The following is a 24,588-nucleotide window of genomic DNA, read 5'->3' on the forward strand; positions in this document are numbered from 1 at the left end:
TAGTCCAAAATGTGGCAGCATTTGGGGACATTACAATTAACGCCTATAAATAACAATTATATTGATTCTAGGTTCACTTTTCATCACAATTTTCAATAGTGCTTTTAAAGCTTAGGGTACCTGAAGAACCATCTTCTATGGGAACTCGTCCATTTATGAATGTAAACTAGAGAAGTTCTTATCTGTAGAGGTTATTATCAGTAGTGAAGCCATGTCTAGTGATTGCATTTGCGCAAAGTACAAGCAAAGTGTAGGGATGCTCAGTCCATATACTGACATATATGTCACAATGTGAGGGAAGCCAAAGTAAACACTTTGGGAACATGGCAGGGAAGTCTGAGACAGTTTAGACAGACACAGTTATCAGCACCATACACCTGTTACACTAGCTGAATATTAGTAGTGTGGACGAAGATTTAATGTGGATCAGAATTGAACTAAAAAACAGTAAGGACATGGTAGATGAATGCAGACTATAATGGATAATAATCCCAACAATATTGTTACAGATCAGCACTTAAAATTTAGTCATGACTTTTTCCATGATCTTCATTACAAAATTCAATACCGTGTTCATACTTATTAAAAATTGATCTAGCAGTTTATCAGATAAGGTTCATTCATTCCTCATCACTTCTGATACTTATACTGTATACATTCTTTAGATATTGTGAGAGGTGCATACATGTGGATAACATGTTCATAGTAAAATTAATGCTATTTCCATTTATACTTTTTATTTTACCAATAAATCTTTTGCTCTGATACATTCTGAGGACTTCTCTTTCATTCCTTATCCCCTCCATTTTTTCCCTACCCAATGACCAGTCACACAACACTGGTTCATCTATTACATGATTATATAACAATAGGCTTGAATATTTCTGAGTTCATGAACATTTCAGACTGCTCCATATTAGCTCAAGTTTTGTGTCCATCTAATCCAATATTATCTTTTCTGAGCAGCAACAGCTTTTCAGGGGCTCAGACACCTGTCTTTCACATTGCCTGCTACCTCATCCTTCTTAAAATGGAGATTGTCAAATATTTAAACTAGAACCTCAGTCTGGGGAGTGAAGAAATTTTACAAACAAATTCAAGTAAGCTTGTTTTTTGTTACCCCAGAGATCAGGAAACAAACCAGTGGATTCAAATTACAAGTAAAGAGCTTTTATCTAAATATCAGAAAGCACCTCTCTTTTGTAAGAACTATTTGGCAGCGGAATAGACTGTCTCAAAAGATGGTTGACTCTAATTTGGAGGGTTTCAAACAGAGGTTGAAAGGACATCTTTCAGTAGTGCTTTGATTGTGTATATGATGCTGTGAAAACCTGTGTTCTAGCCCTGAACTAAGGTATTTATATAATAGAGTTTGCACAATTGTTGTTGTTGTTATTTTCTAACAAAATCCAACTTCAAAAACAATGAAATAACAATGAATAACATTCATTGTAAGCACTACAAATTTCTACAAAAAACACAACAGAAATCATTTATGTAATAGTTATCATTCACTTTTCCTGGCACAAGCTTGTGTTCCTGTACATGTCTAAGCAGCTGATGTGGAAGGAGACAAGGGCTTCTCAGAGATCTGGTTTAATTTGTTGCTCTTCATATGGTTCCTTCTTGTGTCGAATGAAGGCACTTGAAAGAAAGTCTTCTTAAGTCAAGATGGATGTTTTGGAACCAGGGACCTTAAGATAGTAGTATCAGAGTAGAAGCAAAAATATAAGCAAGTTGCAGTAGACTGCCCAGAAAAAATCTCAAAGAGAAACATATTTACAAGAAAATTTTATCTCCAAAATACAGATTTTTTTTTAAACATGATATCAAGCTCTATTATCTATCTGCTTTGGGATGGAAGAAGTTCCATCTACCAGGAGAAGTTTTCATCTCCAGTAAAAATGGCAAAGATGGTATGTGGGGTGCTGAAAGAATCAACAGTGCTAGCATGTACTTATTTTGTGCTGTCTGCCCATAATGACAGAGTTCTCATAATTTTCCAACAGTCCCTTTGTGTGTTCTGTATGTTGAAGATCTCTGCTGCGGGAATTCTAATAAATGATATTTTTCTAATGCTTCTATGATACCCCAGATATAACTGAACAGTAACTCTGAGAAGAACTAGATAGAAAAAAAATGCAGTGCTGGGAACTGTTCAACCACAGCTGGGGGACCATACTGTTCCTACTCATGTTTCATGATTTAGATTTTACATTCCATATCCTAAATCAATGACATTACAGTGCTGTCTTTCAGTTAAGAAATTATAGAAATAGAAATCCTACAAATTAATCTGTAAAATTCCATAATACTATAAAATCATTCTCATAAAACTTACACAGGTGAAGCCAAGCTGCTAATTGTCAGCTTCTCTATGAACAAAACCCAACCCTGGCTGTTAGTAACATACAGCATTTCTTTACAGAAGTGACATCCATACAGTAATGAGCTAATGTTACCTATTCTTAGTTTTGTTAAGAGGTTTCTAGTCATTCTGGATGAAAGGTACTGTGCACATGTAAATCAATGGCACTGAATCATCTATGTCCTTTTTATATATTATAGAGGCATACTGTCAAGCTCTCTCCACTGTCTTTACCACACAAAGAAATGCAGGCAATTACTGTGTGAAATAGCTATTTTGTAAATCACATGGCTAAAATTAGAAAGGTGGAAATATATTTTTCCTATGGTTTTTTTCCTGTTTGTTCTTTTTATTTTATTATTAAAGCATGATTCAGAAATTTATCAGACTATTACTGATTTGTAATTAAAAACAGAACACTATGTTCAGATTGTCAGCATTTTTCTATGATTAACTATTTCATCACTGTTTCTTTGAATATTTAGAGCATTTTCTAGTTTCATGTTGAATACTGTCCTTCTAAATAAAAATTAGCAACTTCATTCCAAGAAATAAAGTTCAATAGGTCAAGACATCTTCTATATCTGTCCTCATAACTCTTTTTTTCTGTCTATTACTGCATGAAACATTCCTTTGGTTTTAATCCCCTAAGAGCAAGTAACTAAAACAAATCCATAAAATAACTAAAAGAGGTGTGTATGAGATAGAGAATCATTTCAAACTTCCTAAAAATTGATTAAAGTGATTCATATGAGATTGCATTACTACTCACTTTTTAAAAAGGAAAAATAAAACTATTTTAATAGAATTCTCTTTACTTATTAAAAATACTGATTATTAAGAAAGTGCTACATTAAAATTACATATTATATTATGTAGTTAGTTCAATAAAGCTTAATTTAAGGTATGTACATATAACACTGTAACTTGACAGTGCAAATCACTGGCATGACTATTCAGAAGTAAGTCATAATGAATTCAGGTTATAGAACTGCAGCCTTAAAGGATTTTTTTTAAATTGTATTTTTAATTGGACTAGTTATAGATACTTCTGTTAATTTTCTGCCTGTACAGGCACTAGAAAACATAAAGAGTTCACGTGTGCTTTAGTAGTAGCAGATGTTTCAGTTATTGGTATAAGAGTACCAGTTCATGTTGTATTTCTGTTCATGTTACTTTCCATTAAAATAAACAACTAAATAAATCACAAGTCTGTTATCAAATGTGAATAGCATGACTAAATGTGTGAATAACATAATATTCTGTCATGGTCATTGGGGCCTAGCTGACATATACAATAGTGATGGGTAACTGCCAGAGTCTGTGGGGTTGCATGGCCTCCCACCCCTGTTGAGAACCCCTTCACTGGTCCCATATTCCCCACATCTTATTTTTATTCTGAGTGTTAAAAACTCAAAATAGGAAAAAAACTACCTCCACCTCCTCCTTCACTAATAATGCGAGTGGGTATTTCCTCTCCACCAGTGACATCGATAGGGTTGATGTCACTTGGTGCAGTAACTCATGGTGTCACCCCACCACCACCACCATTCACTTTCTCCCATTTCACCCCATACATAATCCTCAGTAATGCTTTTCTGCACTAATGTTACTCGTAAATCGTAATTCCCATATGCCACTGAATGTAATGCTAATAGTTGTGATGTAAACAACTGGCAAAATTAAAATTATACCTTCAAAGTACAATTTCATATGCACAACCTAAACGTGTATTTACATATATTTAGTGATGTGGTTAAAGTGTGATGTTTCTAAAAAAAATTTAAAGAGATTTTTTTTTAAAAAAAATAAAGTTTGATAGGTCAATACATCTTCTATATCTGTCCTTATAACATACCTCTTTTTCCTGTATGTTACTGCATGAAGCATTCCTTTGATTTTAATCCTCTAAGAGCAAGTTTAATTTTTTTTAAAAAAAATCCTATTTATTTATTTTTTAAAATGAAATTTGAAATTTTAATTTTTAAAAATTCCAGAGCCTCTCCTTTCTCTTCCCACTGAGCTTCACCCCACAGCATCTCTTAAAGGATTTTAAAGGGAAGCAGGTGAGTGCCACAGCCTGAGTATGCCAAAAGGTAAGAGTTTGAGGAACAGTGGTGTCACCCCTCTTAGGGTGTCACCTGGTGCAGTGCCCACATCCCCCCCACACCCCAATGATGCCCAAAGGGTCTTTTTGTCTTCCGCTCCCAGGTTATGGTATGGCCTGCCAAGGAGATCTGGTATATTACTAATCTTGACTGTTTTAAAAAGATGGTATTGGCGGATTACAGACCACCATGAAAGTATGTAGTCAGTCCGTATTAGGGTTAGGAAGGTGCGGTGCTTCCGCACCCCCCAACCCTAGTACGGACTGAGTCCGAACAAAATGGCGACACCCCTCTATATGGGGCGGCGCGGATGTGACGTCATCGCTCCGCGCCAGGGCGCTTATTGCATGCTTTGCGTGGAGCAGGAAGGAGCTCCATTTCAGAGCTCCTTCCTGGTTTGCGCCGCTGGGCGCAGCCTTCACACGGTTGTGCCCAGTGATGCAAAGGAGAAAGGGGCCAAGCGGCCCCTTTCTCCTCCTCCCCGCCGCCGTGGGGTGTCCTTGGGGCTTGAAGCCCCAAGGACACCCCTTTCCAGGCTGCGGGTAAGCAGCCTTTTGCCGCTTCCCCGCAGCCTGGAAAGCAGTGGATTGGGGCCTCAGCGGCTGCCGTTCTGGCCGCTGATGCCCCGATCCCCCGGGGAAAGGGGCGGGTACAGGCCGCCTCAAAGGGGCGGTCTGTAACGCGCCACTGTATTGTATTTATATTTTAATGTTGTAAGCTTTGATCTCATTGGCGAGGTGGGGTATAAATAAATTTTATATTATTATTATTATTATTATTATTATTATTATTATTATTATTATTATCCTGTTTCTGTTCATTACTGGCAGATGTATTCACTGAAGCAGAAGAAATTGAGAAAATGCTGTTTACTAGAACTTCAACACTTCTATGTTGTTGGGTGCCTTCAAGTAGTTTCTGACTTATGGCAACCTTAAGATCAACCTATCATGGGGTTTTCCTGGCAAAATTCATTCAGAGGAGGTTTGCCATTGCCTTCCCCTGAAGCTGAGAGCATGTGACTTGCCCAAGGCCATCAGTGGATTTCATGGCCAAGCTGGGAACAAAACCCTTGTCTCTAGAGTTGTAATCCAACACTCAAACTACTTTTTAAGTACCAGTTTGGAAAGGGTGTGGGGCTACTGCTCTTGTAAGGTGGGGAGGAAAGGGGAGGGAATGAGAAGCTGTCAAGGGCTTCTGCAGAGATCTCTGCAGAGGTTGCTGAATCTTTTCATAAACTATGGAACCAGAATCTGGCTCTTAGAACATGGGGGGTGGGGAGGAATGTTTGCCGAGACTTTTGCAGACATGGTTTCACACTATGCTGGCTACTGCTACAAAGTACCGATCCAGATTCCACTCTTGGAGGGTAAAGACATATGAGAGAGGTTTTCAGAGGCTTCTGCACAGATGTTTGCAGAGCACAGAAAAACAGGGAGCCAAGATCAGCTTTTCAGATCTAATCTATAGTGCAAAAATAATACAATTTGACACAGATTTAATTGTGATGGCTCCATCCTGTGGAATCCTGGGATTTGAAGTTTGTTGTATCAGCAAAGTTCTCTGATAGAGAATGGTAAATATCTCACAAAACAACAAATTCCATAATTCCATAGCACTGGACCATGGCAGTTAAAATGGTGCCAAATAACATTATTCCTGCAGTACAGATTATATCTCAGGTGCTATATAGACAGGCAGCTAAACACCACCCCTGTATGCCCTGGATTGGTGCCAGAGCAGATGCACACAGCGGCACCGATCCACACCCCTAAAGAAGCTGCTCTGAGCAGCTTCCTGGAAGGGGCGTCATTGGCGCACACACACGCCATGATGATTCCCCTTCCAGACAGCACTGTTTGGGTGCTGTGTGCCATGGACGTCATCATGTTGCACACCATATGGATGGGTGCGTGCCATGATGGCAGCCGAGCAATGAAACTAGGGCTGAGGCATGTGGATGCTCAGCCCTAGTTCAGCCCTACTCTGCAGTCAGACTGGCAAAAAGTGCCGGTGTGCACTGCCTCTCAGTCTCTCTTTAAGTGCTGCCACACTTGCAGAAATAAAGCAGTTTGACACCAGTTTAACTGACATAATAATGCTATGAATTTCTGGGATTTGAAGTTTTGTGAAATATTTAGCCTTCTCTGTCTGAAAGCTTTGGTACCTCACCAAACTACAAATTCCAGAATTCTGGACCATTGAGTCTTGGAAGTTAGAGTGGTGTCAAATTGCTTTAATTCTGCAGTGTGGCAAGTCTTTGTCCCGGGACAGAGTTAGTTTGGCTTTGAGCTTGTTGGAATTGGTTTCATTTTGAATACATCACAGAAATGGATTTAGGAGCAGTGAGTTGGCAGCTTTTGTTTATTCCCACCAATGCTGGCAGCACTGCCATTAAAGGAAACCGAAAATTTTTGTATAGCCTTGGAGCTATATAATTCTAATCCCCTGCTTCTCCCTAGAAGCTTTTAAACCCGCATTTCCTCCAGCAGGTATTATCATTAAAAGGAAAGAGGGGTAGAGCAAGGAACAGATTGCAATATAATCTATAGCTTCAATTTGCCACAGATTTTTTTGTGGTGATGACTTTGGTTTCATTTATGATGCATTAGGGGCTTTGGGGACTTCAGAATGGAGCTGGGGGCACATGTTGCCTATAGGATACACCTTCCCCACCTCTGACATAGAAGATCTAAAAGCTCCTACAGCATGAACACAAATGCTAAACGATTTTCTTCTATTTCACTTTTAACTGCAGTCTCTTGCATTGCACTGAATGGTACTCCTAAGAGTTTCCTGACCTTCATTATTGATTTTTTTAAAAATCAAGTTTAGCTTTTTAAGGTGTGAAAGACAGCTTTGGGACAGCTATGGACCTGAGAAGACCCAATGTATTGGTGGCTCAATGAATGTGGGTAGCAATAAGTAACCTTTTATAACTCATCAGCTGAAATGTAAAAGGCTGTTGAATGTATGATTGAATTTTACCTGGCATGAAGGCAAGAAAACTAGGGTCATATATGAAAGACTGTAGCCACTCTTCACCTAGACATTTAAAATGCATGCCAACTTGAGTCTAATAAAATACCATCAGGTATGATTTGGTCACCAAAGGCTAGCATAGCATTTTAAAGAAACCAGTTGTGCTTTCCCCTTAAACAGCAATGTACTGATGCATCTGGTTCCAGGGATTTGCAATCATTTATGACAGAATTAGTTCTGTGACTTTGCTATAAAGTCAAATCTAGTGTCATTGACCACTATTGGACTAGTGTTATTGACCACTATAGGTTTTATGGTCCAAAATTCTTAGAATCTACTTACTTTGGTTCTTTGTTGATAGTCAGCTGAAGAACTGAAACAGAATATCACATTTCTACTTTAAAGAACCACATCTATCTGCTTTCAAAGCACTATGTGTCTCTGCTATCTCAGACTCTTCAAGCTAAAATTAAAAATTTGATGCACAGTGGACAACATCCTGTTAGCGATATATGGAAGCAATGTGGTGCAATGATTTGAGCACTAGATTATGACTCTAAAGACCAGAGTTTGAATACCTATTGAACGATGGAAATCTATTGGTTGGGCAAGTCATACTCTCTCAGACTCAGAGGAAGGCAAAGACAAACCCTTTCTGCCTACCTTGCAAAGACAGGTTCACCCATGATAGATTCACCTTAGGGTCACCATAGGTTGGGAAAGACTTGAAGAGGCACAACAACAAGAAGCCCATTTTATATTTGTATATGGGTTTTTTCTCTTTCTCCATCTAAATGTGGTGCAAAAGCTCCCACCACCACCACCAATCCATTGCTAGTGGAGAGCAAAGGGGATCACAGAAGCATCTGGTCATAGTACCATAACTCCCATAGCTATAACTCTGCAGAGACCTCTGCAAGATGCTAGCAAATTTTGGTGGAATATGTCTTCAGTCTTCATTTGGCTATAGAGACACAGCAGACACTTCTTTGATTTCCCTGCTTTCCACCAGCCATAGAATGGCTATGGAAGAAGCTATCACAGAACAAAGGGTAATCCTAGGGCTGGTAACAGAAAAGCCCTAATGAAGATTCTATAGAATCACAGAATCATAGAGTTAGAAGAGAGCTCACAGGCCATCCAATCCAACCACCTGACATGTACACAGTCAAAGCATTCCAGACAGATGGCCATCCAGCCTCTGTTTAAAAGCCTCCAAAGAAGGAGACTCCATCACACTCTGAGACAGCATATTCGGCTGTTGAACAGCTCTTACCATCAGGAACTTCTTACCAATGCTTAAGTGTAATTTATTTTCCTGTATTTTGAAACCATTGTTCTGTGTCCTAGTCTCTGGAGCAGCAGAAGAAAAGCTTGCTCCATCTTTAATATGATGATATTTCATATACTTAAACATGGCTTTCATGTCACCTTTTAAATGTCTTTTCCCCATGCTAAACATACCCAGTTCTTCAAGCCAGTCCTCATAGGGCATGGTTTCCAGGCCTTTCATCATTCTGGTCACCCTTATACTCAGCCATGTAGGATCTCAGCCAATGTCTAATTTCTTCTAGGGACTACTCTCTCCCCATTTATCCTCTTGCTACTTTTTTTTACATTTTTGCCCCACTCTTGCCCACAAACACAGTGGGGATTTTTTTGCTGTTATGAAACATATGTTCATTAATAGTTTTCCTTTCTCCAGAACATCCTCTGTAAAAACAGAATCTATCATTCATATCAGTGGAGATACAGTGCTTTGATAACACATAGCTCCTCTTCTCCAATTTTGCCTTGATCAATATGATTAGAAAGAATACACTTCGTTCTTCTCTCTCTGGTGATTTAACAGTTCCAGCTCTTGTGCATTCTCTTGTATTTTAACATTAATTTTCTAAACTAATAGTATTTGTTATGGTTATAAGATTTAAAAGTATTTTAAAGTGAAATATTTTTTTCTAAATTTAATTTTATCTAGAGCATGAGACACTGTACCCTTAGACTGGGATTTTTGGAAACCAAGTCAACATTTCAGATGAAAATTCTTTCATCTGTTGGATGAACACCATCTGGTGTAAGCAACTTATTTTTATTTAAAGTGTCAATTTGTTCCAGCACTTTGTCACTTGACTTCTCTTCTTCAGATACAGCCTCTTCATTGTTACCTGATAAGAAGTTATAAAATGTAGACATCTGTCCTATCAACTTCTTCAAGATGTACTTAAACCTGTAAACTGATCCATAAGCCAGATCAATTCTATGCATTTTCTCAACCTTTCAAATAATGTTCAGTGGTGGTCAAGATATTCATTTTTATCATACTGACAAGTTGTATTAGAAATACATTACACTCTATTTTCTTCAATTAACAATAATTCACTTTATGTTTCCTACTTACTTTGTAAAGCTATTCATCTGTTATGTACCTTGCAGTTTTGTCATGTGGAATACATGTTGTTATACATGCATTCTGTGGCTAACATGATGGAATTAAACCAGCAACTACTGACAAGAGCAGGGCACTCACACACAGCCTAAATTACCTTCTTCCCAGACTTTGGAAGTAATGTATTACTAGAACAAACTATCTGTATACATCACTTTAGGACTGACAAGGCGGCAACATTCTTTTACTTTTGCATTATCTTTTCTTTTTTTTTTCTACATACTAAAAAGCATTTAAACATTATGGGGGAGGCATAAATTACTTCATGGCCATTTTGATGTTTTAGAGGTTTGGTTTTTGTTTTTAAGAAACTATTTTACTGTTTTCAAATGATTTTTTTTATAAAATGAAACCCCTGCAAGGGGTTTCTTCCAATCTCTACTTATTTCTCACATCTACCAATCCATGCTTCCTTCTTAATTACCAATTTAGCATGTGATTACACATGGCATGTGCTCATACACTGTAGCCTTTTCAGTGTTCCTTTCCGTTGCTCTGAACACTGTTTCTGAGACCTATCTCTCTATTAAACTCAAATGGAGCTGGCTTATTTTGGAATAAACTGGACTAAAATATTGGAAGCAAACAGATACATGGGGTGGTGGGGGGGTGTTAAGGCAAGTTCTAGATATGTCTCACTCCATCTCTAGCAGTTAATTACACCTCTTCTAGGTAATAAATATTTGTTCTGACCAATAAACTAAGCATGTTGCTCATTCTTTCATAAATTAAAAACAAAACAAAATGTGAAATAAAAATGTTTCTAACTCAAGTACACAGCTCCATGAACCCAGCATTGATTTGATTAATGCTTTAACTGCAGATTTAGTGTTTTCTCAATTATGTGTTTGTTTAATTCCTTTTGTAGATTTCAATGTTTCTTTAATCGGTTTTTTTGTTTGCAATCTGCCCCAAGAGAACAGTAAACTTAATTACATTGTGGTCACTATTACTCAGCTGCTAGCTCTGCCATGGTTACCACTCTGTTGGCTTATTTAGAATTGAACTGAGAACGGTCTCTTCACTTGTTGAATTCAATGAATGTTATTCACTGTGGAATATTTTTACAGCTCTACAAAATACTTCAATAGCTTTCTCTTCTTCTTTTTTAAATAACCCCTACTTTATATGCATTTCAAAACCCAATATTCTATTAAAGAAGTAATAATTGCAAGTAAATATAACAAAACCAGCTATGTAATAGTAGATTATAGGTTTAGCAGAGTATAGGATAGAATGTAATCCCATTATCACAAAACAAGATGATCCTTTCCCTTTCCCAACTCACACCTGAAATATATATCAAATACAAAAAATGCTTTAAAGACTTGCAAGAAAATAAACTAGAAGAAAGCTGGCTTATAGTGTACTCCATATCAAATATACAACGGCATAAGAAAGTGATGGATTCTAATGACAAACTGTTTTTATATAAATTCAGATATCAGTTTGTCCTTGTAAAGATAGCTCTTCAGCTACTCAAGTGAAATATCTGATTGTTTTATAAAATGATCAAGCCTAGGTGCCAAGAGACATACAATGCAATGGGATGGGAACATTGGAATTTAGGTTGTTAAAAGAACATTTGACTTAAAAAGTAGTATCACAGTCTAGGAAGTTCTTGAAATGGCTCATGAGATGAACACAAGCTTTTCTCCTCTAAATCATTAAGTTCAAAGGCAGCCTAGCTGGCTGTTTCAGAAAAAGTTATGTGCTTCAACATTAGGAGCTGGTAACTAAATAAATAAATCACAAGGCTGATTTATTTCTGCTCTGCTCAACTTCTGCTCTGCTCAACTCAGTCTACAAGTTGAAATATAATATAATATAATAAATCAGACTAATAGACAGAACTACCATTTTACAATAGACTATCCCCAAGAGAGAAAACTGAAATGGAGAGGGGCGTGTTTCCTTTTTGTTTAAAAGAAAAACCTCACCAAAATGAAGTATGAAACATGTGACTATGTATTTGAATAGTGACATAACCACTGTTATAATTTTGATTTCAAAACAATCTCTTTTTGAAGCCACTGAAACTTACTAAATCAAGGCAAAGTTCTTACTAATACTATGTTGCTCTCCAAAGACCCAGTCACACATACGATTAGAATCATCATACAGACTTGTAATCAAAGGAAGACTTTTTATGATCTCATAATAAAATATAAAGTGCTGGTAAAGATAATGATATAGCATCTTGGGCCAAAGAGTGACTTCAGTAGACTCCACCTAGCAAAGTATCTGAAATGAATAATGAAATAACTTTCCCAAGCTTCTCTTCTTTGTCATATATAAACACCACACTATCAAGAAGCATCAGAATAGAATATTCAAGTCCAAGGAAATAAAAGGTGGAGGGAACAGCAGGAAAATATGACTCACATAGGATGATCTCCAGGCCTTGCTCAATGGGAACAAACCATCCATGGTACAAAACAGTTTGGTGCAGCAAGAAGTTTCAATCAAGAGGCACCACAGATAGCTACAAATATGAAGAAATACTTGTCTTGCTAATTATTTACTTGAAAGAAAAATCACTAAGGCATCAGTTCCAGAAAAAATCAGCATAGGCATTTTGTTTTTACCGATCCATCTTCAACAAGTTCCTAGAGGTGATAAATTTTTAAATGCCACAGATGTTTGGGTTTTTTTTTTTTAAAAAAAAAAAGAAAATTCAACATTGCTCTCTTCAGTGATTCTCAATCCAAAGGGATTCAGGGTTTTCCCCCTATTGCCTCTGGTATATTTCTCTACTCCTAGCAAGCACACTGGGGAATGGAGTTTGATTCCCATAAATGGAACACTCTCTAGCAGCCTTTGGAACAGTACTTACTCAAATATGGTGGTTTGTAAGGCGCTCGTGTATTAGACAGCAGTCCATCCAGTTCCTTCCTCTCCAGAGTGCCGTGAAGGGCCTTCTCTTTGCCAAAGGTGGAGAAGGACCTCTCTGCCCCTGGCTGGGCTTCTGGTGTTTCAAACACTTCAGTGTCTGGAACAGAGTCCATACCGGGTACATGAAGATTGCTGCGGTAATCCGCAGCCTGGCGTCCATCGGAAGGGACAAAAGAGGGCATCCAGCACCGGTCCGAGTGGCCCAAAGCTTTACATTCCTCCGTGCAATTAGAGAAGAGATCCATGCCTGCAAGCAGGAAAGAGAGAAAACTGCAGATATAATCTTCAGCATCATCACTAGCTGCTGATAGATTTATATGAGCATGGTGGTCAAAAATACTTTTTTTTTTCCAATCACCATTCTACCAATAAAGAAATTTGATCATTTTGTCTTCCAAAAAGAAAAGAAGAAAAGAATAGTGGCAGCATCAGCATTAAAAAAGAAAGGAAGTGCTAGAGATCTCCACAGCTAGCAAAGCAATAATGATAAATGAGATTGTTATTATTAAAAATGTGAACCTCCTCCAAGCCATCAAGAAACACGTCACTGAAGGAACTGCTGCCATTAGGCTGATGCCCAGTCATAGTTAACAAGGGCTTACTATGACAAAAAAGGGGAGACACAATGCTTAAAAAAGATCTGATTGTGAAAATATTGTCTACTCTTCTTCACCTAGATTTTACTACCAAGGAGGGAAGTTGAGGATGTCCCTGGAAATATCCACATATAGACAGGCTACAAATCAAGTATTTGGAGCAAGGATTAAAATTCTCATTGCCATTTCTTTCAAGATAATTTCTGCTACTCTAGCAACCTCCTAACCCACATTTGGAGCTGTAGAAATGCCTATGGTGAAATAACTGTAATTAGTGACACTGGGGAAAGCTCAAGTCCAATGTGACACAGATCCAGATACTATTGACAAATGTATTAATGTTTACTCTATACCAGCAAGCACAGGCTCTTGCCAACACGAAACAGTTTGCTTACAAATCCTTTAAAGCTATTACGTTTTCAAATGACAAGCAGGACCTCCATTGACTATCTTCCGATTGGAATTTCAATAGTCTGACTGAATACTTAAACCACTGGGGCAGGTTTCTTGAAGCAGCAGCAATGTCTGAAGTCTTTAGAGAAGAATGGAATGACCAGTGTTTACTCAAAGTGATGTTAAGAAGAATAAAGTAAGAGTTCAGTAGAAGAAAGCTGTTTCTCATAGCTTTGCTGTGGGGAATGGATTAAATGAAATGTTTTAGAGGAGAATATAAAATTTAATAGATGAAGATTATGTTAATCTAGTTTTAAAACAGTGACTTCAAATTCTTGTTATTATTGTATGTCTTCAAGTTGTTTCTGACTTATAGCAACCCTAAGACAAACCTATTATGAGTGTCACCCACTGGGTTTCCATGGCTGAGCAGGAAATCAAACCCGGATCTCCAGAATTGTAGTCCAACCCTCAAACCACTACACCACTAGCTCTCTGACTTTCACATTACCTTCACACATACACCACCATATGAGCCCCAGACACCATAACACTTTAACATTAATTTTTAGAATCAACAGTCCACATGACCAAGCCACCATCAGTTGTTCTTCACCATAGACCAGACTTTCTAACCAGGGATCCCTAGAGTCCTAGGGTTTCATGAAAGGACACCAAGATTTCCACAAGAGATCACAATCACACTTTTTTTAGCTTTAGATATAATAATTTTTATGGAAGGGTTCCCTGAGACCTCAACATTATTTCAAGCATTCCTCCACAGAAAAGGAAGTTGACAAAAGCTGCCATAAACTATAGTTTGAAAATTCACAAAACCATGGGCCAAGCCTAAGAATTACTGGCAATGCATTATGAAAGCATTGCCACTCAGTTGGCATACCACTAATTGTAAAGATTAGGAGTTATTTACCACAGGTCCTTTAAACTATGTAGCTCTTCTTTGTTAGAATTTGAAAATGGCAGATGGCTACATTTTCTGGGGAGAAAAGCCCGCATTTTTGCTAAAAGGGTATGCAACCGAAGCTACAAAATACATCATTAGCTATATCCCTGAAGCAAAGATTAATGTTTAAAATTCTGTTATGCCTTTCAATTTTGAACTGATGCATGTAAGTAGAAGCAGTGCTTGAGCAAATTTTCTGGAGATAAGAAATCCCACAAAGTTACCAAGTGCTTGAAAACTGGAAACATACAATGGGATTTGCCTCAGATTAATCTCATGTTATAATGACAATTTTTATTTTAAATTAAGCTATTTGCAATACAAAATCTGGCTTTGATTGTAACCTTCTACTGATAATTGGCATGCTCAAGTCTGGAAGTAAATTACTAAGCGGTGAGCTGTTGAAGAATGCAAACCTGAATGGCAGCTGGGATTAAATAGTTAGGAGAAGAATGGCATGGAAGACATACAAATGGTTAGCAAAATAAATTGCCAACTCAAATTTTGCTGGTGGAATTAAAATTAAAAAAAGGGGGATCTAGGAATGATTTCAACATTTCTTTAGCAGTATTATTTGTCTATACATTTTTCTCGTCGATTTTCCAGCAGATATTACAGTTGAAAATATTTTAATATCACATTAGCATTTATATTTTAGAATAAATGAATGAAATGTAAGGAGAAAAGTCATAATATTATCTAGAAAGATTCCAAATTTCATTACAGCTTCAGTAAGAATGAAATTCAGTTTCTGAAAATGATGCCAAAATGTTAGGAACAGTATAAAACAAGGCTATTTTTCTCCTATAGTGAAAAAACGTGTGTGTGTGTGTTTGTTTTTTTAAATTATCCAAGAACAAAGCTCCCATTTAATTTCCCTTCGCCAATTTAGCTTTTTTAGTTGAAACTACCTGCTGTTTACAAGTTCATATCAGGTTTTAAACTGCAGACTCCTTTGATTTCTGCTGCCAACTGCAGTCAACCAAACAAATTAAATAACAGTGTAATTCAATATATGTAAATGTACAAATGCACTACTACAAATTAAAGGTATGATTCAACTCCAGTTAAGCACTTTAAGTCTGTAATCTACACATTCACCAGGGAAGAAAGTGATACTGAAAATAATGTGCCCTATTTCTAAGTAGACATGTACATAATTGCACTGTTAGACTGCTATTGCTAGCAAGTGTTGAAATGTAGGATCAAAGAAATACAACAGAACAATCTTATATATGGTATAACTTATCAGAAATATGTTCCATTAAATTCAGTGGCATATAGAGCCCAGGACCTCCATGATATCCAGGTCCTTCTGCAAGAACCAGTAATGTCCCCCTTCCTCCTGTACCCTTACCATTCAATATACTCTAATAAAAAACTGCTTGGGATGGCTTGGTCACCATCTTTAACAGGATTATGATGCCACAGAGGACTATAGATGGTGAAAAAAACTCCTGTTTCTATGGGTTTCTAACACTGAAGTATATCTCTGGATCTCAGCCAAAGTGTTAAATTATTCTGAATGCCATTTTAGCATCATTTAAATGAAAGAATGTAAGAAAGGAGATATAGATCTTTCAGATTTAGGTTTAGGTCCAAAAGACACTGCAGAAATAATCCAGTTTGAAACTGCTTCAACTGCCCTCACTTATTGCTTCGGAATCCTAGGAAAAGAACAGGGGAGGCTAAATGTCTCACAAAACTACAGTTCCCATAATTTCCTAGGACTGAGCCAGAGCAGATAAATCAATCTCAGACTGGATTATTTCTGCAGGCTTTTGGACCTCAATTTTGTTTGTTTGTTTGTTTGTTGTTGTTAAAATAAAAAGGAAAGCTCTGAAACATGGATTACAAAAATATAGCTCCATCAACTAGAATAAAAGGCTATATGCAGGCATTTTGAATGTAAAGTAAATTGCCAGGAAGGGTGGGGGGGGGGGGGGGGGGGGGAATAAACAGAATAAAGATGTAATTCTGTCCTATACTCATTAACCTGGGTGTTAGCTCCACTGACCTGAAGGGGATTTACTTTTGAGCAGACATGTATAGGACCGCACTGTTTAAAGATGGTGGTATAATGTTTCTAGAATCTGAGGAGACATTTCCCAGTTGTCCCAGAGCAACTGTTTCTGTCTGTTCACCACACTTTTTTTTCCAGCTGTGAAGTCCAAATGTCAAAAGCTTCCTCCACAGAAGTAAAGCAAAGGCAAATACTGCAAATCTTTTAGCTGGAAAGCAGAAATTCTAAGCAATCTTGGAAATTGTTATACTAATACCAACTGTTGCCCATGCCTGTAGATTTTGGATATCTGGATTCTGTTATATCTTACAATATAATAAAGTGAAATGGGGTGTCTGGTTTCAAAATTGCACAGGCACATATGCAGACTTTAATTCCAGTTCTGCATTCACTATGTTTTAAACAGTCTATAATATGGTGACATTTTACCAAATGGCTTCTAACAGGTGTTTCTTCATGGCGTCATAATGGCCTAGAATTGAAGCAATAGAAGCACAGCTGGTGATGCATAGATTCAGTAAACAGGCTGTGTATGGCTTAGAGGCTGGGAATTTGATTGGTTCTGAATTTTTGCAAATCTCACCGCTCTCTTGCCACAAGATTTAGACTGTGATCCCACACATTTTACCTGGGAGTAAGTGCCAATGATTTCAGTTTAACTAATATTTGATTATAAATGGATATCAAGTGGAGTGGTATTCATTACTATAATGTCTAACAAGAGTCCTCAGTTTGGGAAAACAGAAAAAAGATTTTTCTCCATTTCATTTGTTGCTGTTGACTACCATGTTGCTTTTCGATTGCTTTAAAAGTCAGTAGAATGAAATAAATTATTTTAATCACCAGCTCCTATTGATTTATCCCTCATCCAGGGAAATCGGACATTTTAGTCATCCATAAGCACATTTTGCTGCAGAATTCACACAAAACTAAGTGTCAGCCCCCAACAATTTGTGAGGGTTATTTGGACAAAAGCTGTATAAAATGTACAAACTGTGTTCATTAGAAAACACTTCTCTTCCAAAAAAAAAAGGGGGGGTAGCTGTCACCTACTCAAACATCCCAATTCATGCGAATGTGAGGGTTTCTTTCTTTCTTTCTTTCTTTTTTGGCTGTGCCAGGTCCATGATTTTGTACACACAAACACTACATAGGACATAATATATTTTAATTCCCTATAGCACACTGGATTTTTCATTGGATTCAGAAAATTCCCCAAATTAAGTCACTCATTGCAAATTCTTCTTATCTGCTTGTCTGTGGGTTAATGCAAAATGAGGATCTTATTTATAGACTACCACGCTAAAAAAAAAAACATATTAAGGTTTGAATATAACCATCAGTATACTCAACTTGTCTTCAAAGACTATTTATTTAAGACTGTCCTTTCTATACCATTCCATACATCCAAACACTGTAGGCAGCAACTGCACCCCATTCCTTCAAAACAGGCATACTGTAAACAAAGAACAGCAAAAGAAAATCAACTCATTTGTTCCTTTTGCTCACTGTGGCAAGTCTTTAATCTAAGGGGAGGGAGCTAAATATTGTGTAAAAAGAAATCAATAGTCACTGGCAGTTGTTATCACTATCTTCTATTCAGCTGATTTACAACTAAAAACAAAGCTTGTACACTATTTGGCAAACCTTCTGGCTCTGCAAAATGGCCCTGCCAACAAGGATTGTGAGGAAATGGCTGATCACTTTGTAGGCCTCCATAAACTATTAGTCCTGTTATCGCCCCTTCACTCTTTCATAATATGGTGTGTATGCTCTCAGCTAACTGATCTAGCATTCTTTCTGATCTCGGGTAGTGGTTGGAAATTAAAAACTTGAATAGAATTTGAAATTTTAATTTAACATCTTCCAAACTAGGATTTTAAAAGTGAAGGTGGCATATGGCTTTCAGAAGCTGTCCCAAAGTCAGTTCTAATAACAAAGAGAAGGCATCCCTCCATAATAGTGGAACAAACTCCCTCGGAGTATAGTGGAATCTCCTTCCTTAGAGGTTTTTAAACAGAGGCTGGATTGCCATCTGTCGGGGATGCTTTGATTTAGATTTCCTGCACGGCAGGGGATTGGACTGTATGGCCCTTGCGGTCTCTTCCAACTCTATGATTCTGTGATTCTAATATTCATCTATATTACATCCAACCTCATGTACAGTACTATGATAGCGTTATCTTATATATGATGTCATACATTTATAGACCATAAAAATACACCATTTTGTCCTTCTCTGCCTAGCACATCTTCTGACAACATCTGCTATCTTCTGACAACATATACTATCACTACATCTACTATCATTAGCCAGATAATGAATGTGAATTAAGTTATAATTATGAAGAAAACATTGTAGCAAAATACTAGTTGCAAATAGTAAGAAAGCTATGAGACAATCTTAATAAAAAACTCTCCCCAGCACTGACTTCAAAAGTAAAACACGGACATTGGCTGCAATCATATGAAAGGATAAGGGTGTATCAATACCACAAGATTAAAGTGGGGTAGGCAAAGTGTAGACCATGTGGGTGCCTGAGGCTATTTCTGCATCCCCTGTCATCCCAGTTGCCAAGAGCTGCTATTTTTTATATACATGTCATGAGGATCCTCTTCCACTGTTTAATAGAAAAATACTTTTTCGCTCAAGTGGAAGTGTCTATTCCACTACTTACTCCTGCCCTCACATAACTTTTGGCAGTTTGTATAGCCCTGGCAGGTTCCAGGTTTAGAAAATAAACCCCACCTAAATGCACCCACCCCTGGACTAAATCATCCTAAATATCAAAATGTTCGGCCTTTATAGATTATTAGGGCTTACATGACATCACATATTTTGCTCCAAATGTGATGCATATTTGAGATTTATTACTTCTTGATTAAATTACGCAGAAGAAGAGAAAACCTATGCATACAAAACCCCTAGAGCTTTTGAATAATCTTCAAAGTATCATTCGCTAATTATCCAATTAAAAATTGCAGTTGTAAGTACTGTAATAAGTCTGTCAGATTTATCTTCCAACTATACCCATTTCCTGCAATGAGTAACATTTTTATGCCTTCATTTGTAATGGTGGTCTTCACGTTTGCTTTCAACCATCTTTCTATGTGTCCTTCCCATCCATCCTTCTCCCACCAGGCAATATCCGTAATATTAATGTTTTATAACATTCTACCATTGTGAACAACGTTAAGGATAGCTACTAGCAACAAAAACAAATACATGCTTGCATACTATCAAAGAACTAACTGAAACATTTCACACCTGTTAAATCTCATTTCTTCCAAGACAATAAAAGAGAAAATGATATTTGATGTATTGCATGTTATATTGTTACATGCAAAAGGAGAAAATATTTTCTGTCCTTTTGTAAATTCTGATATTTTCATTTCCCCTTTCCTCCCAGGAACTGCAATGTAGAAAATTCCTACTTTCTGTAACTGAAACACACTAGTTTTCAGAACTGTTTCTAAAAATATTTTTCCAAGAAACAGAATCTGACACACACACACACACACACAGTACATTACCTTTATAAAAAATGCTTAAGTAATATGCTAATAGTGATAATTTTCTTACAGATGCTCAGACATAAACAAAAAATAACAACACCCAATCATATATAAGAAAACTATGTACCCTTCAGTGTTCCACTCATATGACAGTTTATCACTTGTACTTGTGTTCTTAAGCAAAGCAATCAGTGCAGTCTGAAATCTAAGTCTAGAAAATATCCTGCACTGTAAGTATGCACTGTCTTAAAAAGAGCTCCCCCTTTTCCCCACATGTACATTTTCCTGAAATGTGGTATTTTCAACCCAGCATCATCTTTAGTTCCTTAATTTGTGAAGACCTAAATGAAATGAGGCAATGGCTTAGGGCCAATTTCCGAAACACAGGTGTTCACATCACACAGCACAAACCACAAACAAACACAGAGAGAACTACTTAGCACCTATGTTGGAAGTCTCAGAAGAGAAGCCAAGAGTTTTTCTACCTATGGATAAAACAAGAGTGTGTGTGCACACAGGCACAAACAAACCTCAGAAGGATTTATCTCCATTAGATTGTTGTATGCAGAGAAAGGCGTTTTCTAGCAGAATCCACTCTGTTGAAAGCTAATGGGCTTTTTATCACAGTCACAATCTTAGCATCCATCCTGGATGTTAAATTCATTTCTTCAATGAAATTGCTGCCTGTTCTCCACCTGAAAAATCATTTACTGATTTTGCTTTCATTCTTTCTAGATGTCTACTTTCCCTCTCTTTTCCTTTTAGCAAAAGTTCAACCCCAATCCTAATAATTCAGTAAATTATTACTGTAGCTATTTTAAATTGAGCTGTGATTAAACCAAATAAGCAACTAACCCACAGTATTTCAACAAATTGTAACCCAGGAACTGCAATGTAGAAAATTCCTACTTTCTGTAACTGAAACATGATGGTACCATGATAGTTGATCCCATTCCAAGGGGAGTTGGACATTAGTCTAGATCGTGTTCAATTAAATATTATATTGTATTCCATCTTTAGAACATTTCTGAGACTGATTCAAAATCAGGATCATTTTCTGAAGCCTTCTCCACATGTCTCCTCCAATGAAGTGAGGCAACTAATTATTAAAGACAGTGATTTTAAAAGGATGGTACCATGATAGTTGATCCCATTCCAAGGGAAGTTCACACATATTGTAGACTTTGGGGAATTGGGGCAGACTCCAGTTTTCCCATTTAATAGGGTTTTGTTGCTGTTGTGTTTTTTAGATTCTTGTACTGTTGTTGTCTTTGGCTGCTGGTTTTGCATTGGTTTTTAAATGACCATTTTAATGTATTTTTTAAAAAGATTTTTCATTGATTCCATGAAGAAAGTGGGTTTTCAGTAGGAGTGCTGGAAAATTATAGCACAATCTGTTTACATCTATTTTGAAGTCTCATTAAGTACAATGGGTCTTACTCTATGAGTGTGAGTATAGGGCTGGATCCTTAATTAATTAATTAATTTTTTTGATGTGACTTATCTTAATAATTTCAGAATACTAATATAATCCAGTTATGGAAACCAATCCAGACAGACACACAAAAGTAATCAGTGAAAATGAGTAAGTCAAACAAAACATAAAGGGAAGGAGATAGGAAACATTAAAGAACAAGATATAGGCCTGTTACAGACAGGCCAAAATAAAGCTGCTTCGAGTCACTTTGGAGGTATGGTATTTCAATGATGCATGAGTCCTAAGAGTCCAAAAGCCACACCAAAACTGCACTCCAGTCCTTAGGACCGGAGCGTGGCTTTGGTGCGGCTTTTGGACTCTTAGGACGCATGCATCATTGAAATACCATACCTCCAAAGTGACTCGAAGCAGCTTTATTTTGGCCTGTCTGTAACAGGCCAATATAATTTGCTGCCTTAAGTAAAGTGGCTTATTTTAAAAAGAAGAGTAGCTTGGCGAAACCAGATAGAAGCGTGGTGGCCATTTGCTATGGTTCTGATAAAGGTACATAATAGTACAAACACACACATATGAAAATGAACAACAGAGAAAACAGCGGTATGCTTAAAAGTACTTATTTAAAGTATTTAGGCCACTTTTTCATTTAGACTACTGATGAAGCTGGAAACTGAAACACTTCATTAAATTCACTAATTTATATATTAGTATTGATGTGAGCATCATACACTATCTCATCTGAGTACAGCATTGTTTAGCTATTCTTTACAGTATGTTTTTAAATATGCATCCATGTGTCTAAGTATACACGTGGCCCTCCAGATCCATGGATTTTTTATCCATGGATTCAACTATCCACAGTTTGAGGATATTCCAAAAAGACAGAAATTCCAAAAAGCAAACTTTGATTTTGCCATTTTATATAAGGGACACCATTTCACTATGCCATTATGTTTAATGGGACTTAAGCATCCACAGATTTTGGTATCCATGGGGGGGGGGGAGTCCTAGAACCAACCCCCAGCAGATACCAAGGACCTACTGCCTGGGAGAGAGCATGTGGGCATTTATGTGTTTGTATATACATGTAGACATAATGCCATAATGTCATTAAATATCTTCTACACTGTTATAAACTATTCCACTTCAAACAACATTAGCTCTCACTCTTTCTGTAAGAAACAGACAGGAACAAGAAGCACCTTCCTGAGGGAGCTAATCACCTGTATATTTCCCAATATCACAGATATAAGGTTAGATATACTACAGCACTTCCCATGAATCCATGCTATGCAAAGAAATAATGCCCAGCAGTAATTTCTCAAAAGTGGCTACCACGTGTATTAATTTAAGTTGAAGTTCCAATTGAAAATGCTAATTCTCATTAGAGTCAAATGCAATTGTCAAATGTAATTTGCTCCTCACATTTTTATTTGCAGAAACCTGTAATTCAGTGTAATAAGCAAGCAGGTATGCATAGACCATGGATATAAAGTAAGTAGATACCAATTAGCTTAAATTCAAGCATTTTAGCTTTCTAAGCTTGTTGTTGCAACAGAAAATAACTAGAGTCAAATAAAATAATGCCACCGAGCTGAGGTCCTATGTTGTGAAATGAAATACATCCATGAATTAGTCCAATATAAGAACGGACACCAAATTTGAGGACATCACCAATAACCTAATTTCAGATGAACCATAAAAATCCCACGCAAGAATCCTAAATATAGTAACACTGGAAGAAGCATCTAAAATAAAATGGCATTTTTCTTGATGTGTACCACAATGATTATATTCCTGCATTTTGCTTTTCCATTTCAAGCCCTCGTACAGATGTTTATTCTTTCTCTCCTATTTGGTTATTATGGTTCATTATGCTGGGGGAATAAGCTGATTGAAACGTTCATGGAGATGAGTACAGCAATAAAATGTGTAGAGAGAAAAAAGGCAAGGCGGGAGGGAGAGACAGTCAGGGAGATAAGGCAAAGGATTTTATAACCTTCTGAGTATTGACTGCTGCCTTAGAAATGGTGCAAAGGAACTGAAAAGAGAGTGGTGTGTGGGCGTAGAAGGGGGAGCCAAATGCACACATTTGGGAGACTACAATCAATCACACACCAAATATAGGGCAGAAATAAACAAATAAATAAAGTGAGGCTGTCTCCTGATGCAAACTTCTGGCAAGAGCTGGTCTGTCATCCGGTTCCCAGACACAAAATAAATGCTGTGTTCATTAAGCATGGTGCCCTGCAAAGAGCAATGGGAGCTCAGAGGTTCTTGGCTCTCCCAAGTCTCATGAGGTCTGCATATTGATGACTTGCAGTCATATAAAACAAGCCTTGAATAGACATCCTGCTCTCTCCACCCCATCACACACCCTGCAACGTGCCTAAGCTTCCCATAGTAAAAGAAAACAGCATATTTAGGTTGCCTCCACCTTGTGCCTCAGTGATCCTGAGCATCTTCAATTTGATGCTTTAGGCTAGATTAGAGGATGCTTTCAGGGAAAGAGATTAGAAGTGGGGGGAGAACATAGAGCATCCATTTAGGAGGCACTTTTACAGAAACAACATGTCCCTGGAGCTTTTGTGAGCTGGAGAAAGGCAGAGGTTACCCCAGCCAATGCTGGATTCCAAGATTCCTGTTGATGACAATTAAGTAGCGACTGGCTTTGACACCTGCTTACCTGCAGGGTGCATTACAGTCAAATAAACACCAAAAAAGGTGTCAACAGTCCTCTTAAACAGGTGAAGCAGAAGCATTTTAACATTAGTCTATTTTCCATTGTTAGCATTTTAACATTAGTCTATTTTCCATTGTTAGCAAACAGAGGTCAAATCATCAAACATATACTTTAACTAT

At 37.3% G+C, this 24,588-nt stretch overlaps 1 protein-coding gene across 3 annotated transcripts in view; it reads right to left on the reverse strand.

Annotated features, from left to right (window-relative positions):
* The window catches only part of PCDH10 (protocadherin 10), a 66,925-nt gene that overhangs the window by 34,009 nt on the left and 8,328 nt on the right, over positions 1-24,588 (reverse strand). For 2 of the 3 annotated variants that reach the window (XM_042469861.1, XM_042469860.1), the window contains exon 4: positions 12,741-13,046. In XM_042469861.1, the coding sequence (XP_042325795.1) occupies positions 12,741-13,046 (306 nt within the window). Of the gene's footprint in view, positions 1-398; positions 1,695-12,740; positions 13,047-24,588 lie in introns of those variants that run through there. The other variant, XM_042469859.1, reaches the window with a different exon arrangement.

This window comes from Sceloporus undulatus, chromosome 5 (assembly GCF_019175285.1).
Source record: "Sceloporus undulatus isolate JIND9_A2432 ecotype Alabama chromosome 5, SceUnd_v1.1, whole genome shotgun sequence".
In the NCBI taxonomy this organism is placed as follows: Eukaryota; Metazoa; Chordata; class Lepidosauria; order Squamata; family Phrynosomatidae; genus Sceloporus; species Sceloporus undulatus.